Source organism: Sus scrofa, chromosome 17 (genome assembly GCF_054392235.1).
Source record: "Sus scrofa isolate SSC_HxYL_T2T_F1_AM1 chromosome 17, Sscrofa_HxYL_maternal_Yorkshire_Landrace_v2.0, whole genome shotgun sequence".
NCBI classification, from domain to species: Eukaryota; Metazoa; Chordata; class Mammalia; order Artiodactyla; family Suidae; genus Sus; species Sus scrofa.
In genome coordinates this window covers 11,860,445-11,878,311 of record NC_139399.1, presented here as the reverse complement: position 1 = coordinate 11,878,311, position 17,867 = coordinate 11,860,445, and the positions used below count along the sequence as shown (strand labels likewise).

At 35.8% G+C, this 17,867-nt stretch overlaps 1 protein-coding gene across 11 annotated transcripts in view; it reads right to left on the bottom strand.

The window, feature by feature from the left end:
* The window catches only part of MICU3 (mitochondrial calcium uptake family member 3), a 106,877-nt gene that overhangs the window by 34,712 nt on the left and 54,298 nt on the right, over window positions 1–17,867 (bottom strand). For 6 of the 11 annotated variants that reach the window (XM_085002970.1, XM_085002971.1, XM_085002977.1 and 3 more), the window contains exons 4-8: window positions 15,502–15,580; window positions 8,923–8,970; window positions 5,380–5,462; window positions 3,335–3,397; window positions 2,714–2,785 (exon numbers count right to left, since the gene is read on the bottom strand). In XM_085002970.1, coding sequence (XP_084859096.1) covers window positions 2,714–2,785; window positions 3,335–3,397; window positions 5,380–5,462; window positions 8,923–8,970; window positions 15,502–15,580 — 345 coding nt within the window. The remainder of the gene's footprint in view (window positions 1–2,713; window positions 2,786–3,334; window positions 3,398–5,379; window positions 5,463–8,922; window positions 8,971–15,501; window positions 15,581–17,867) is intronic. The other 5 variants (XM_003359862.5, XM_085002973.1, XM_085002974.1 and 2 more) reach the window with 3 other exon arrangements.

Below are 17,867 nucleotides of genomic sequence, written 5' to 3'. Positions count from 1 at the left end.
GTTTTATTTAGACAAGCTTCAGCAATTCCATGTGGGATAAGTGGGAAAATTTAGAAGCTGCAGCATGGAAGTGGAAATGGTATGAGACCTACAGTGGCATCTTGTTCTGCTCCTGTGAGTATGGCGACCTCAGGCAAGTTAATGAGCCTAAGACGGTTTTCTCATCTGTGAAAAGGTATGATACTTACCTGAGAGAAATGTAATGAGGACTAAATGGGAGTAACATTTATAATGGATATAGTATATAGCTTGGCACCTGATAAGTGTCCAAAGAAATATTATGCTCATTTCCTTCTTTCCTTCTGAAGCAGTTAGTTTCATTTTGGTATGTAAATATTTGAAAATTTAGTCATGATTTAATTTTGATTTGGGTAAGTAATACTGCTTAAAGTAGCTGCATGGTTCTACTAATTAAAAGAGAACTTCATGTTTTACAATTAGCTAATCTTTTTGATTTTTTATTGTATTTTATATACTGTTAGGTGGCTATATGTTTTAGCTCATTTTACCTCCACAACAATCACATGCGCTCATTACTCCTATTATTGTTACAAGTGAGGAAATTGAGGCACAAAGAAATAAGAACCTGGTTCCAGGTCACCCAGGTAACAAATGTCAGAGCTAATATTCCAACCCCAAAAATCTGGCACCAAGCCTGTGCTACAGTCTCTCTAATGTAATCCATACATTTTTACTATAAACTAAATTTCAATTGCTTCAAAACTCAAAAATCTCATCAGTTCATGTCTTGCATTGTTTAAAATCTGACAACTATTAACAATAAGTTACCACTAATTATGATTATTGTTAAATAAAGTAGCAAATATTTGTAGAGAGCTGTAATTTCTAGAGTGTTACTTAGTTCAGAGGCTATCCTAAAGATTATTTCTGAATTGTTTTAAAAAATAGTCCTGATAGCTAAATTCTGTAAATGAGATTTCAGGAGCACTAAACTAAGTAGGATAAATGCCTCTGAGGTGCCTGTGGTGGTGAATGACTTTAGTTAGCATTCCCTCACATATAAATAAGGTATATATGACTTACAAGCTATTTTTCTGTTATTTACAAATCTCCTTCCCCAAATATTTGCTATAGTATGCTTCAACTGATCGGCATATATGCATATAAAATAATATAATTTAGGGTATGTTGATATAATTTAGATTTCATAATTCAGATAGACTCTCCTTAAATAATCCAAGTTAATGAAGTTTTACTATATTACTATTATAAATTTACTTGCATTAAATCATCAATATTAAATTCACTGTACCTGGGCTGCAATGACACTCAGAGCCAAGTTTTGTGCTGACACTGTAGCTTTTCCCATTGTGGGTTGTCTACTATTATTATTCCCTTTCCTCTCTCTCTTGTTAATTGATTTAGGTGTTTTAGTAAATGTTAATGATTAGAACAGGATTGTATTTTTACCAGAAGATCCATAAGTCCTATCTGGAACTGGTATAAATAAACAGTTAAATTTGTATCCACTGAAATACTACCTACTTTATCAGTGAGGTTTCCCAAAAAGATTTGTTAACATAATTCAACCTCCTAAATATTTTATTAACAACTTGCCTAGCCAATTATGATATTTAAATATAGTTAAATATCCTATGAAATAACATATGTTCATATCCCGATAATCTGTTTTTATTAATAAAATACAAATACTTCATAAATCTACTGGGACAGAATATGACACCCATCTGCTACAGAGAACCCATGTTTTTAAAAAAACCTAATACATATCCTTATAACAATGAGAATAATAAAAAATGCTGTAACTCTTTGAAGTTAATTATTTGAATTCCAGGTAGACCAATTAAACTATTTCACAGGGCCACTAACTTGCAAATGAAACAATTATCATTTATATGCCAACAAAATTCACTGTGTTTATGCTAGATCTAAATACCAGAGGAAGAAATATCCTACTGAGTAAAAGTGCACATTTTGGAGCTGGCTGGTATGGGTTCAAATCTTGGCTTTTCCGTTTAATAAGTATGGAATTTTGGACAAGAAACTTAACCTTTCCAACTATCAGTTTTCTCATCTATAATTACAAACAATACGGGAACTCTTGGGTAGATGAAATAAGAAAATGCATGCAAAGCACCTGGTATAGTGTCTGATAGTAAGGTCTCGATACCTGTTTGTTATTTTTATTATATGAACCTGGAGTGCTGTTAGTCTGAAATATAAAATACTGGGGACAAGCAAGAAGAAAACTAGTAGGAAAGTGGAGTTAAGCTTAACTGTACCTTCAGAATAAGATGAAAACATTACTTTTTCCAGAAGAAAAATCTATAATATATATTTCTATGAATGCAAAAAATCATTTGTTTTTGCTTCAACATTCATATTGTTATAGCACCACTTTATTCACACATATAATTAAATCTTTGCAATTCACCTTTAAATTTTTACATGCATAATGATCTGTATTAATCTATTATATGATATACCCTTCAAATCTCATGGATAACAACAATATGGATGAAAATGATTTAATGAATGATTATGGATACAGATGTTTAATATCAATACTTGATATAAATATTGATATCAAAGCATGCAAATACTGAAGCAATTTTTCTACATAAGAACTTTAGAAAGTAAAGGACAGCTCCAAAGTTTCATGTTATTGTTTCTCAACATGAATAAAGTAATTCTTACCTAGAAAACCCAGCTGAAACTAATATATTCTTACCAGCATTGCACGCTTTTCTTCATCTCCTTTAGTTTCTCTCTTTTCATTTTTTTTTCTGAATATCTCTTGAAGCTGAAAAGAAAACCAATCAAAAATCAAATATCCGACAAGTCTCTGGATACCTACCTAACACTCTGTGCTAGGTATGTTCTAAAAACAAAGAATAGCTTTATCCACCAAGAACGTTAAAACTAGTGTATTTTCTGATACCAATTTTTTTTCCTGAGAGAGAAGAAAACACATCCTCTGTGTTTTCTGGCAACTCATACTTAAGTTTAATGTACAAAGTTACAGTTTTACTTTATCTCTAAGACATAAAGATATGGGGCCTGCAGCACGCACATAAAAAGAGGTGAAGCCTACTTCAGAATAAAGGACAATGGGCCAGAAGTCAGGGATTCTGGGTTTGAACACATCTCATGTCATACTCTAATTTTATGATGGTGGCCACTCAACCCTCACTGGGCACCAATGTGCTCACATATGAAAGTAAGGATGATTTCTAAAGTCTCTATCTGGTACCTGAGCATTATGGTAGGAACACGGATGACCCCTTCAGCATGTTACTCTGATTATTTAAGGCTCGTTTTCCATATCAGGAATGTGAAGATAATTCCTTACCTGATAGCAACATTTTTTTCCAGCTTTATTGAAGTATAATCGATAGGTCTTATAAAAAGAATACTGTGCAGAGTAAATATTACAAGTAATTATTTAGCACATTGCCTGCCACACAGTAACTTCTCAGTAAATGTTCGCTACTACTATACATGGCATTATTCCTACTTTACAAATAGAAGCCTAATCCAATCTCTATCTCAGTTTTCTGATGAGGTCATTGTTCTTGTCTGCGTAATTTGAACAACTCTTCATTTCATTTTGCATGGCTATAGCTGAAAGTCAAATAAAATGTATTACTTCCCATGGTATGTGATAATAATTAAAAATACAGTTCAAAATGTAAATGATTTTATTAACACATAAATTTATTTCCACACTTCTTAGTGAAAAAGAATTTTTTTTTTAAGTAAGGGTTATTAATAATCACTTTATAAACAGGCAGGAGAATCACAGATTTTTAGACCAACACAAATAACTCTGTCCAACTCCACCTCCTGCTTTTAGGAATCCTTTGTTCTTTACAAACAAATAACACACAAAATCATCCATATCGCCACAGCAAAGAGTAGACCACCACTTTAAAGCAAGGGCAGCTTTTATAAGACTGTAGAGTAGAAACAAAGAGAAGTTCTACATGAATGTTTTTATCTCTCATCTCCATAGACAGACAAGATTCTGGAAAACACTTACACAGGAAACTTCCAAAGAAATGAGTTCCAAAGTTAATCTTTAAGATAGTGGGGTGGAACTTGGCACTGCTGCCATAGAAAAGTTTACTGAAAATTGTATAGATTAGTAGGGTCCATTCTGAAAATCCTAAAATACAGTTGGACATTATTATGACAGAACTATAGTTAACTCAATCTGTTTTAGGATGTTAGGAATACATCTCTACCTACTGCAATGAAACTGAAACCTCTTACCTCCCCACCATCCTGAAAAGCACCACAGTGAGGTGCTCCATGGTTCCAGCTTGAGGTGACTCAGGAACCATACTTGGGCAAAGGCTACATGGGCGTGAGATTACGCCTTTTGCTAGATCCCAGTCACTAGTCTGCTTGCTTCCTTCTGAAGGCTATTAACTGGCCTTTGATGAGGACTTTTAATCTCTTCTCTTTCCTACCATGGAAAAGAATGATTTCCTAATTTCTCATCTATGTTCCAGCCTCTAAAGAAAATAAACTATTTAAGATGCTTTTGGAGGGATTTTTATTGGCTTTTTACAAAGGAAAAATAGAAAATAAAATGGCTCTTTACGTTATTTTTTCTTTTGACTAGGAGAATATAGGTAACTACTGAGTTGAACTTAAATGCTAAGGGTAGATCTTATTACTGTAAGGAGTAAACCAATGTTAATTTCTATTTTGGAGAAAAACAGAAGAGGCATTTTGTCGCAGAAGTAGATACAGGATACATAGGTAAAGAGAAATATAAAAATTTCTATTTTCTGTTAGGAAGAGGTGGTAAGATGAGTGAGCAGATGGTGATGCTGCCAGACCAGCACCAACACAGGACTAGTCAGGTGAGAAAGACTGAAGGACAAACACCATAACACTCTCACCCGCCACTGCAGATCAGCCCTTGGTCAAAGACCGAGAAGGGGACAGGAAAGTGGGATGAGGCTAGAAAAATAAGGCAGCAATGAGTGGAAGAGAAAAGGAAAAAGAATAATGCAAATCCCTGAATGAGAAGGAAGGGAGGTTCCCGGGGCAAAGAGCTGCGATTGGGTAGCTGCTATGATAGGGACTGGGCACGTGTGACACTTCAGGACTGCCCGTCACCCACCCAAGGGGAAATTCTTGACACATTTCAAACTATCAGAAAATGGATTAAACAGCCATACTCATCTTTACACACTGAATATAATTTATATTTTTATAGTGTAAAAATCATTCAAAATCAACATACCTGAGTATACACTTCCTCATTAAAGTGAAAGCATAAATTTTTCTCTCTTCTATATCAATATTCTAAATAATGTAAAACCAGTAAGATATGTTTCCAATATTTAATTACTGATAAAATGCAGTCTATAATATACATACCACCAAAAACTCCTTTTTATCCACCATCTCATTGCCATCGGTGTCAAACATGTTGAAAGCTATTCTAAAACCTGCATGTGGCTCTGCCAGCAAAAACAGGAAAATATTTGTGAAATGGAAAAATGTTTTTAAAGTATAAAATCCATATTAGTTGTAAACAATTATTCATATTCTGTAACAAGAATACTTTTACCAATATATAATAAAAGCTATATATAAGTATATATATTTCTGCTTCATAGTAGCATTATTGATAATACACTGTAAATCTTGTGTTACCTATTACATAGCAGACAGTAAAATTTGACTATCTTCCCTCTAAAAATAAGTATTTCTTTCTTATCCAAAGTCCATCAGTTTGTTTAAAAGAAAAATATCACCTCATCACATTTGAAATATTTTCAATATGTCAGCTACTTAAAGTGGAGGAAAAAATAAAAATACAACATAATAGACCAGTCTAAAACTTTGGGAAAATTATAATGGAAATGACCTACGGGGAAAAAAGTGTCCAGCATGAGATATTACATATTTGAGTGTGACTTTAATATTCTAGAGGCTTCAAACACAGAGGTATAAAATAAAGGGGGCTTGAATAATTAATTCACAATTTCCCCCAAATGCATGGAACAACTGCTTTTCTGAGAAAGGCAAATTTTCACATACTATGAACTGCTTTAATTGCATGAAACTTATAACAAGGTTCAATCCCTCTCTTCTTTTCACTTTTAACGCATAAAGACAGAAACCTGTGCAGAAGGAAACGTCAATGTGTCCTTCAAAGAGGAGCTCAGTGTACATGCCTTTTTCAAAACATTTGACCTTCTCTCTTAAGATGACTGGTATAAAGTTTAAAAAGGGGCCTCCCAGAGATACACTTGCCACTACCTGTTGTGAAATCCATAATCTAGCAAAGTGAAGCATACAGCCCTACTTTCTTAACTGCTAATGGCTGTCTGAAAATAATGAAAAAGAAAGCCAACATTTTATGCAAGTTCATTTTTTGCATGTTATTTTAGGAATCCAGAATTACTTTCATTATCATTCATTTGAGAAAGAAAAAGTTACACCACCTCTGAATATCAAGTTTTAACCTTTAAAAAGATCTTGAAAATAGAAGTAGGAAGAATTCCTTACAACCATTGTTTGGAAGGAAAAATCAAAATAATAAAGAGAAAATTATACACAGCCTGAGGACAGCCTCAGCTAGTCCTACCACTAATCTGCACAATATCTGCTTTTCATGATTCTACTCTAAACACCACCCATAATCTTTCAACTCAAATTCCTTCTCGAAACTTCTAGTTTCTAAGATGGGTCTTAAACTTCAAATGAATATTCACAGCATCCAAAGAGCCTAACCTCTGTAACCAAAGCAAAAAACCACTACATATGACTTTCCCAAAACCCTTAAACCAAGCCAATTCCAGCTTGACAAGTGGTTTTCCTCACCAGTTTTGCTCTATTCAAAACTACCGTTCTGCTGGTTTAGGTACTTACATCTTCTAATTTTGCATCTCAAGTTGTTATAGCTATCAAATAACTTTGTAACAAGTCCCTGAGACACTCCTTGGCACTCACTCCTCTAATTTCCCTGGTGGAATGCATCACTGAGTGCACTGAGCCATCATAATGGGTTTCTAGTCTGGGACAGCCTCAGCTAGTCCTACCACTAATCTGCACAATATCTGCTTTTCTTCAGCACTAACTTTTTTGTTTGTTTGTTTTGCTTTTTAGGGCTGCACCTACAGCATATGGAAGTTTCCAGGCTAGGGGTCAAATTGGAGCTACAGCTGCTGGCCACAGCAACGTGGGATCCAAACCGCATCTGCAACCGACACCACAGCTCATGGAAATGCCAGATCCTTAACCCACTGAACAAGGCCAGCGGTTGAACCCACATCCTCCTGAATACTAGTCGGGCTCGCTACCACTGGCCACAGGAGAACTACAGAAGTACAGGAATTTTAAAACTGGTGCCTTCCTTTCTTCCTTCCATCCTTCCTTTTTTTTGTTTTAGGGCCATACCTGCGGCATATGTTAATTCCCCAGCTAGGACTTCAATCACAGCTGCAGCTTCTTAACTACGCCCCAGTAACACCAGATTCCAGCCACATCTGCGACCTACCTGCAGCTTGTGGCCATGCTGGATCCCTAACCCACTGGGCGAGGCCAGCGATTGAACCTGCATCCTCACGGACACTATGTTGGGTTCTTAACCCACTGAGCCACAACAGGAACTCCTGAAACTGGTTTCTAATGACATAATTTTATTGATGTTCTTGTTTCCACACATCTCCAAGAATCCCCACAACTGAAAGTCCCTCTAGCCATATTCTTTCTTCATTCATTTGGCAATTATTTTTTTGAGAGGACACCATGTGCTTGACACCGTTCTTGATACAGAAAGGGATAAAAAGATAAAAATCTTTGCCATTGTAGACCCTGCACACATTCTAGTGTGGGGAGACAAAAAACATGCAAAAAAACAAATACTTTCAAATAGTTCAAGTACTGTGAAGAAAGTAAAATATTTTAAGGGGATTAAAAGGGAGTGATGGAAGAGGCTGTTTTAGGGAGGATGGTCAAATAAGGCTTCTCTAAGTTTTCACATTTCAAAGGAAATCTGAAAAATTTTTATTACTCAGAGGATCTTGAGGAAAAGTACTGATGGTAGAGGGAACAGAAAGCACAAAGTCTTAAGGTTGAGAATTCAAAGAACAGAAAGGTCAGGTGGCTGCAGCACAGGGAACTATAGCATATAAGTTTTTCCATTAAATGCAATGAAATTTAAGTGAACACACTGGTAAACCCTTCATATATTTCATAAGAATTGCTGTATATGACAGGAAAAAAATAATAAAGCTGTTTTAGGATGTATGATGGGTCCTTGGATAGATTCACTAGTTAAAAGACTCTTTTCACACTAGCCTTGCAGAAAATGTGATTTGAATGAGCATAGCAGGAAATTCATCAAACATTACACATCCTGACATTTAGGTTCCCATGTAGATTAAACCACAACAATTGATATATGATACTAAATTTACAACTAATGAGCATTTTATTACTATACCATGAGCCATAATAATATTTATGGTTTTGACACCTGATAGTGCTATGCTTGGCATTTTCTACTGGCACTTAGACATGAATTTTGCAAAACAGCATGGATACATCTAAGCTGATTTTCAATAGTAAGAGAATCCAAGAAAGATCTCCCAAAATTACACTTAAGAAAACTTTATCCGGAGTTCCCGTCGGGGCGCAGTGGTTAACGAATCCAACTAGGAACCATGAGGTTGCGGGTTCGATCCCTGCCCTTGCTCAGTGGGTTAATGATCCAGCGTTGCTGTGAGCTGTGGTGTAGGTTGCAGATGGGGCTTGGATCCTGCATTGCTGTGGCTCTGGCATAGGCCGGTGGCTACAGCTCCGATTGGACCCCTAGACTGGGAACCTCCATATGCCACAGGAGCAGCCCAAGAAAAAAAAAAAAAAGAAAAGAAAACTTTATCCGAAAATAGATTTAATGAGTACACTTACTTGTTAAAATACATAAAAGGAAAAGATATTCTGTGTAGGAAATCACACCTAGAGGAAAAATAGTGTAAGTTATGCTATACATAAAATATTACTTTTCTACATATTTATTAAAATATTATTATAATAGCAAGTAGTATTAATAAAAAACAAGAGTTTTAAAGAAGATGCCAAATATTGTTTAGTAGACTGAACTATTACTATAAAATCATAGCAAAAGAAACAACAAATAAATTCGACTTTGTTTCATATGCCTCTGTAGAAACTCATTCAAAATTCACATTAATGCTTCCAGATATACTGGGAAAAAAGCAAAATTATGAATCGTGTCTATATACAGCTGTACAATTTAAACTTGTTGCTAGCTTTCAGTGTATGAATCTAACATAATATTAAAAGGCTGGAAATGGTTAACACTGCAAAGTGCTTAATTACTTCTTAGTAACACTTGAATAAAACATTTAGATATTCTTGCTTAGAGATTTGACTTCTGTACTGCAGTCAAAACTCACAACTCTGGAGTTCCTGTCGTGGCACAGTGGTTAACGAATCCAACTAGGAACCATGAGGATGAGGGTTCGATACCTGCCCTTGCTCAGTGGGTTAACGATCCGGCATTGCAGTGAGCTGTGGTGTAGGTCACAGACCCAGCTCGGATCCCGCGTTGCTGTGGCTGTGGTGGAGGCTGGTGGCTACAGCTCCAATTAGACCCCCAGCCTGGGAACCTCCATATGCTGTAGGCAGCGGCCCTAGAAAAGGCAAAAAGACCAAAAAAAAAAAAAAAAAAAAAAAAAAGTAAAACAAAAAGCCAAAACTCACAACTCTACAGTTATTACTTTTATGCTTTCGAGTTATCACTCATTCTTGATAAGCTTCATGCTTCTATTAAATGTAATATAAGAATTTTTAATTAAATGGCTTATACTTTCTGTATATTGCACCCTGAGTTCTCTGTAATCTCAAAATTATAAACTTTAAAAGGAGTTTGGAATAAATAAAAATACACATTCTGTTACTGAAATTCTTGCTTTTGGATTACAGCATCTAAAACTAGAATAAATGGCTTAACTGACTTTCCAAGTGGATCCTGAGAAAATTAAAATCAGGAAGAAGCCAACAACACTTATCCAGATACCAGACAGTCCTCACATTTGGTAAAAGGTATACAAATCCTTAAATAATAAGATCCTGAACTTTAAAACTCCATTTTACCTTTGAGGCCACCCTCTTTGTTACAAAACAAAGAGAAAAGGAGTCACTGTCAGGCAGTTTGTCAGAGGATGTGAAGGGGCCTAGCTTGGAGGCCCTGAAAGCATTCCCTTCCTTTGTTTATACTAGAATATTGTGACCTATAGACATAGTTCTGGTTGACTGCCACGAATGTTATGGGAGAAAGATTCTGGAATGGTCAATGTATATAAAGATACAATACCTAGATTCCGTAGGGATCACTAAAAAAAAAAAAAAAAATAATAATAAGATCTGGGAATGGGCTCTCTATCTCCATGAATCTCCATGATCTCATCTGACTGACTTGGCAGAATACACAAGAGATGCTGGTTAACACAAAGAACGTGAGTAACTGCTCTACGTCTTGTACTTGCTATCCCCTCAGTGAAGGATTACTTAACAGTGAGAGACCTGACCATGATTATCTTGGTAGGCACTTGTCTGAAGTACTAAATGGCTTTTGAGGTGGTGTAATCCACAGGTAAGAAATATGAAGTGAAAAACTCATGATATAATTTAATAAAAATGGTCAAGGAGAAGAGAAAATATTATTGAACAGGAACTGCAGATTCATAATGCTCTTAATGGAAAACGATTAAACAAACTTTTCAATTTATTTTAATGCCACCTAGGGTCAAAAAATAAAAAAATAAGTAAATTAAAATAAATAAAAATAAATACTAAGCATATAGTAATGTGGCAATCTTTAGAAAAAGAGGATAAGAAAGATGCCAATATGGTTTCTTTTGAAAATTCAATTTTAAAAAATTCTAAGGGAAGTTCTATAAAAACATTACACTATTTAGTTCCTGTATCATGATACATCAAAGCTGGCTACTATAACTAAGTCTATGTAATACACGTTTTCATAAATGATGCATACTAATTAAGTTTTTATAAAACTGCCTAATATTTTCTTGCTGGATTTTGTTTTAAGCAGACAAAATTCATTTGTAAATTAATCTTCAATAGCTCTAAAAACTTATCTTTAAAAATTCCTCTTCCACCTAATCTCTTTATAAAAGAGCAAGGCTCTCTGTAAGTCTCTATTTCACCTAAGCTAATAGTTTTAAAAATTCTTGGTTACATGATTACCTTAATAACTGAATTACTCTGACAAGCATTTGCACTCTTCTACCGGGTACCCACTGGCAACATGTAGCTATTTAAATTTAAAATAATTAAAAGTAAGTAAAATTAAAATTTCAGTTCCTTAGATACAGTAGCCCCATTTCATGTGCTTAATAGCCACATTTGGCTAGTGGCCACCATAGGAAAATTTCTATCACTGCAGACAGTTCTATTGGCTAGAATTAAATAGATCATCTCCCCTGGAAAAAAATACGCAGATATGCATATAATCTAAGTAGGATCAGAATTTGCCTAAACCCATGGCTTCCAGATTTAACCCTCCCCTCCCTTCTTCCATGCATTTATTTTTCTTAAATTATACTGATCCAACTTATTTTCCTATGAGAGGTATTAAGGAAATTTTTTTTTTTTTTTTTGTCTTTTTGTCTTTTTGTCTTTTTGTTGTTGTTGTTGTTGTTGCTATTTCTTGGGCCGCTCCTGCGGCATATGGAGGTTCCCAGGCTAGGGGTTGAATCGGAGCTGTAGCCACCGGCCTACGCCAGAGCCACAGCAACGCGGGATCCGAGCCAGCCGCGTCTGCAACCTACACCACAGCTCACGGCAACGCCGGATCGTTAACCCACTGAGCAAGGGCAGGGACCGAACCCGCAACCTCATGGTTCCTAGTCGGATTCGTTAACCACTGCGCCACGACGGGAACTCCTAAGGAAATATTTTTTAAACTCACCAGTTTACCTAATTCTTCTCAGCTTTGAATTTTCCTGATCCTATCATTCCACCCTAAGATTTGAATGGCAATCTTTTTTTTATGCTTTATTTTTTTCTTTATTTTATATATATATATATAATATATATATATTCTACTGTTCAGCATGGTGACCCAGTCACACATACATGTATACATTCTTTTTTCTCACATTAAGTGTTCCAGCATAAGTGACTAGACAGAGTTCCCAGTGCTACACAGCAGGATCCCACTGCTAATCCATCCCAAAGGCAACATTCTGCATCTATTTACCCCAAGCTCCCAGTCCCTCCCACTCTCTCCCCTTCCCCCTTGGCAACCACAAGTCTATTGTCCAAGTCCATGATTTTCTTTTCTTTGGAAAGGTTCTTTTGTGCCATATATTAGATTCCAGATATAAGCGATATCATATGGTATTTCTCTTTCTCTTTCTGACTTACTTCACTCAGGATGAGAATCTCTAGTTCTATCCATGTTGCTGTAAATGGCATTATGTCGTTCTTTTTTATGGCTGAGTAGTGTTCCATTGTGTATATATACTACACCTTCCTAATCCCATCATCTGTCATGGACATTTGCGATGGTTCCATGTCTTAGTTATTGCGAATAGTGCTGCAATGAACATGTGGGTGCATGTGTCTTTTTTAAAGAGAGTTTTGTCTGGATATATGCCCACGAGTGGGACTGCTGGGTCATATGGTAGTTCTATGTATAGTTTTCTATGATACCTCCATACTGTTCTCCATAGTGGTTGTACCAGCTTACTTTCCCACCAACAGTGCAGGAGGGTTCCCTTTTCTCCACAATCCCTCCAGCATTTGTTATTTGTGGACTTATAATGATGGCCATTCTTACTGGTGTGAGGTGGTATCTCACGGAAATTTTTTTTTTTTGTCTTTTTGTGTTTTGTTGTTGTTGTTGTTGTTGCTATTTCTTGGGCCGCTCCTGCGGCATATGGAGGTTCCCAGGCTAGGGGTTGAATCGGAGCTGTAGCCACCGGCCTACGCCAGAGACACAGCAACGCGGGATCCGAGCCGCGTCTGCAACCTACACCACAGCTCACGGCAACGCCGGATCGTTAACCCACTGAGCAAGGGCAGGGACCAAACCCGCAACCTCATGGTTCCTAGTCGGATTCGTTAACCACTGCGCCACGACGGGAACTCCCCTCATGGAAATTTTGATTTGCATTTCTCTAATAATCAGGGATGTTGAGCATTATTTCAAGTGTTTGTTGGCCATCTGTATATCTTCCTTGGAGAAATGTTTCTTCAGGTCCTTTGCCCATTTTTCAATTGGGTTGTTTGCTTTTTTGCTGTTAAGTTGTATAAATTGTTCGTATATTTTAGAGATTAGGCCCTTGTCAGTTGCATCATTTGAAACTATTTTCTCCCATTCTGTACGTTGTCTTTTTGTTGTCTTTATGGTTTCCTTTGCTGTGCAAAAGCTTGTCAGTTTGATTAGGTTCCCATTGGTTTACTTTTGCTTTTATTTCTGTTGCTTTGGGAAACTGACCTGAGAAAACATTTGTAAGGTTGATGTCAGAGAATGTTTTGCCTATGTTCTCTTCCAGGAGTTTGATGGTGTCTTATATTTAAGTCTTTCAGCCATTTTGAGTTTATTTTCATGCATGGTGTGAAGGTGTGTTCTACTTTCATTCATTTGCATGCAGCTGTCCAGGTTTCCCAGCAATTCTTGCTGAATAAAGTGTCTTTTTCCCATTTTAAGTTCTTGCCTCCTTTGTCAAAGATTAATTGACCATAGGTGTCAGGGTTTATCTCTGGGTTCTCTATTCTGTACTGTTGGTCTGTCTGTCTGTTTTGGTACCAGTACCGCACTGTCTTGATGACTGTGGCTTTGTAGTATTGCCTGAAGTCTGGGAGAGAGATGCCTCCTGCTTGGTTTTTGTTCCTCAGAATTGCTTTGGCAATTCTGGGTCTTTTGTGGTTTCATATAAATTTTTGGATTGTTTGTTCCAGTTTTGTGAAAAATGTCATGGGTAATATGATAGGGATTGCACTGAATCTGTAGATTGCTTTGGGTAGTATGGCCAATTTTACAATAATAATTTTTCCAACCCAGGAGCATGGAATATTTTTCCATTTCTTTACATCTTCCTTAATTTCCTTGATTAAAGTTTTATAGTTCTTGGCATATAAGTGTTTTACCTCCTTGGTCAGGTGTATTCCCAGATATTTGATTTTTTGTGGTGCAATTTTTAAAGGTATTGTATTTCTGTATTCTTTTTCTAATACTTCATTGTTAGTATACATAAATGCGACTGATTTCTGAATGTTAATCTTATATTCTGATACTTTTCTGAATTTGTTGATCAGTTCAAGTAGTTTTTGGGTTGAGTCCTTAGGATTTTCTACATATAGTATCATGTCATCTGCATACAGTGACAGTTTTACCTCTTCTCTTCCTATTTGGATGCTTTTTATTTCTTTTGTTTGTCTGACTGCTGTTGTCTGAATGGCAATCTTTAAAACAACTTTCAGAAAAAAATTTCTAAGAATTTTAAAGATAACTTGGGCCCATATTTTGCAAAGATTTAAAAATCCTTGTTAATGAAAAGCCAAAAATTAAAGATAAGTCATGAGAGTCCATGAGAACCAAGTGGAAGCAATTTGAATTTCTAATTCTACTTAGATAAAAATGTAAGGATTATGACTAATCCTTTTAAATATTCATCTTCATGTTAGAGTAAATATTTTATTTTCAAATCAATACCAGCTAAAAAGAAAAAGGTAACTTTACATAATTGCTTTACACTTTTATTTTCTGTTTTCTTTTATTTGAATATAAAAGTACATCTCTAAGAAATATTCCTTTTTAGGATTCAAGCAATTTTATCAGTTTCTGCTATAAATATTTACAAAAAGTGCACTATAAAAGAAGGTTGCCATAAAAGTTATGTAATTTGATGGCAAGGACATGTATGAATTAACATGTTAACTTAGAGTTATATATATATGTATATACACACACACACATATATATATAGACAATACAGTAAGTTGAAACAGGTAGATTTTGCAGTGAGTGTTCTTTTCAAAAGAAGTGTTCAAACTCTGCAGCCAAAAGATATATCCAATAAGTTTTTCATATTGATTAAATTTAAGAAAATCTGTAATTGCCAGGAAGTAAATGCAAAGAAGAAAAATAGACGTTTGGAGATCAGTATTTTTGAAAAATGCTTTCTGTGGGTATATAGAACACACACCTCTCCATATGCTTAAAAAGGATTTTTTTTAACTATAAAAGTTAACTTTGTTGCAATAAGTTTGAAAGATATGAATAAAGTATATAAAAAGTAAAATAAAAACCATCCTCAATCCCACTACCAAGAAACCACCATTATTACTTTGCTGTTTTTCTTTTCAGTTTTTTCTGTATGTACACACACATATGCAACTGTAAAATTATTTAAGCAGGAGGAAAATATGTATGTATAAATAGTATAAATAATTTAGTGTCTATATTAAAATGCATAAATACTAAAGCTGACTTACCTTTTTCTTTAAGATTTCGAAATAGCTTTGATGATCCTTTCCAAACTGGAGGTGTTTCTGACAGCATTTGATTTAATTCCTATGACATAGGTATCATAATAATGATTAACAGGTAAACCATTTACTTTATAAAATAGATCAAAAATATTTAAATGCCTATGCAAGAAAATTATCCATGTAGAAGACCTCAGACTTGGCTGTATACATCCTATTCTATATCTGTGGTTTATTCAATCACAAAAAGACAGTATTTGCCCACAGTCCAAATGTAGAAAATAAGTGAAAAAAGTTGCTACACTAAATTCAATTAGAGCTACCAAAAATTTCAGACAAATTCAGTAACTGAAGAAATATATATTATATATTACACATATGATAATATAATTGAGATAAACCAGTGAATTTAAGTTCTGGAGTCAGTTAGTCAAGGACGGTGCCATGGAAGCCACAGGGAAAAGGCTGACTTCCTAAGGTAGGTCAGATATGATCACTGGGCTTCATTCACATACTGTCCGTGTTCAGTAGCCCTCTGGGATTTAGGGGATTTTGTGGCAGATGAAATAACTAGACAAAGGATTATATTGGGAAGGAATGAAAAGTATTTTAACAGTGCTTCAAAGAATGAGTACATCAGATGAAGCAGGATGATGGTGTATTGAATTACGGTGGCCACTGCTGCAATTTTTTTTTTTCTAACTTAAATATTCAGTAGAGAACACAAGCTTCAACTACCAACTAGATTTTCTTTCTTTCTTTTTTAAATCAAGCTGAGGAGGGGCAAATGTAGAAAATTTCATTGCTCAGATACTAAAACAATTCCAAATTTATTCTGTATATTGTTTTTAAAAAATAACCAGGTGAAAATTATAATTAGGTTACCATGAAAAATTATTAAATGATTTAGTGTAATAACTTCTCTAATAATGTGAAATTTAAAAATTAGCCTGCTAAGTATCACACTGAAAAAACACTAGAAACCACTTCTTTTCCAGATCTGATTCTGCGACCTACACCACAGTTCACAGCAATGCCGGATCCTTAACCCACTAGCGAGGCCAGGGATCGAACCCAAAACCTCATGGTTCCTAGTTGGATCTGTTTCCACTGTACCACGACGGGAACTCCCATGGGCACATTTTATTAACCTTCATTTATAACTATCTTTATCTTTATGATACACAATACACACACACTGATTCTCAAAGTGTGGGTCCCCAACAGCCCAGGCATCATCACCTGGGAACTTGTTGGAAATGCAGAATCTTGGATCTTACTCCACACATACTGAACCAGAATCTATAATTTTAACAGGATCTCCAGGTGATTTTTATGCACATTCAAGTTTGAGAAGACTTTAGAAACATCCTTCCCAAAGTAGCTGTACCTAAAAAATCTCTGTGGCATTTATAAACCTTTTTTTAAATTATTATCATTTATTACAGAGCTGAGTTAGCAAGCAAATAAGGAATCCCTGGGATGCCAAAGGCGGGAGAGGTATTTTTAGAGGATTTATAGACTCCCTGAAGCCCATCTGTGAATCCTTGCTTTCATTTCCTTCATGGTGTTATTTCTGCACTGCAGGTAACAGATGCCACCAGGTGCACAGAAGTGTCTGATTAGGATAGCAATGGCACAGAGGTTAGAAATCAGGAATGACTAATGATGAGAAGCTGGGATATTTAGTGTTTAACAAACAGTAAACTCATGAACATTTTTGTTAGAGCAGGAGATTAAAAAATATTTTGAGTACATTTTTTTAATGGCCACATCCATGGCATATGTAAGTTCCTGAGCCAGGGATCGAACCTGAGCTGCAGCTGCGGCTATACCAGATCCTTTAACCCATAACACTGGGCCAGGGATTGAACTCACACCTCTGCAGAGACCCGAGCTACTGCAGTCACATTCTTAAGCCACTGCTCCATGGCAAGAACTCCATGAGTACTTTTTTTTTTTTAATTTTTAGGGCTGCACCTGCAGCATATGGAGGTTCCCAGGCTGGGGGTCTAATCGGAGGTATAGCTGCCGGCCTACACTATAGCCATAGCAACATCAGAATCAAGCTGCATCTTCGACCTACACCACAGCTCACAGCAATGCCGGATCCTTAACCCACTAGTGAGGCCAGCGATCGAACACAAAACCTCATGGTTCCTAGTTGGATTCGTTTCCACTGCACCACGACGGGAACTCCCATGGGCACATTTTATTAACCTTCATTTATATTGCACAATACACACACATTCTTTCTCCATTTTCTATGTATTCAATTCCATTTCTTCTATTTAAACTCAGCTAAAATTTAAGACCCCCCAAAATCATAGCTACCTTTTACTGAGTGCCCTCTATGTGTTGGGCAATGGGCT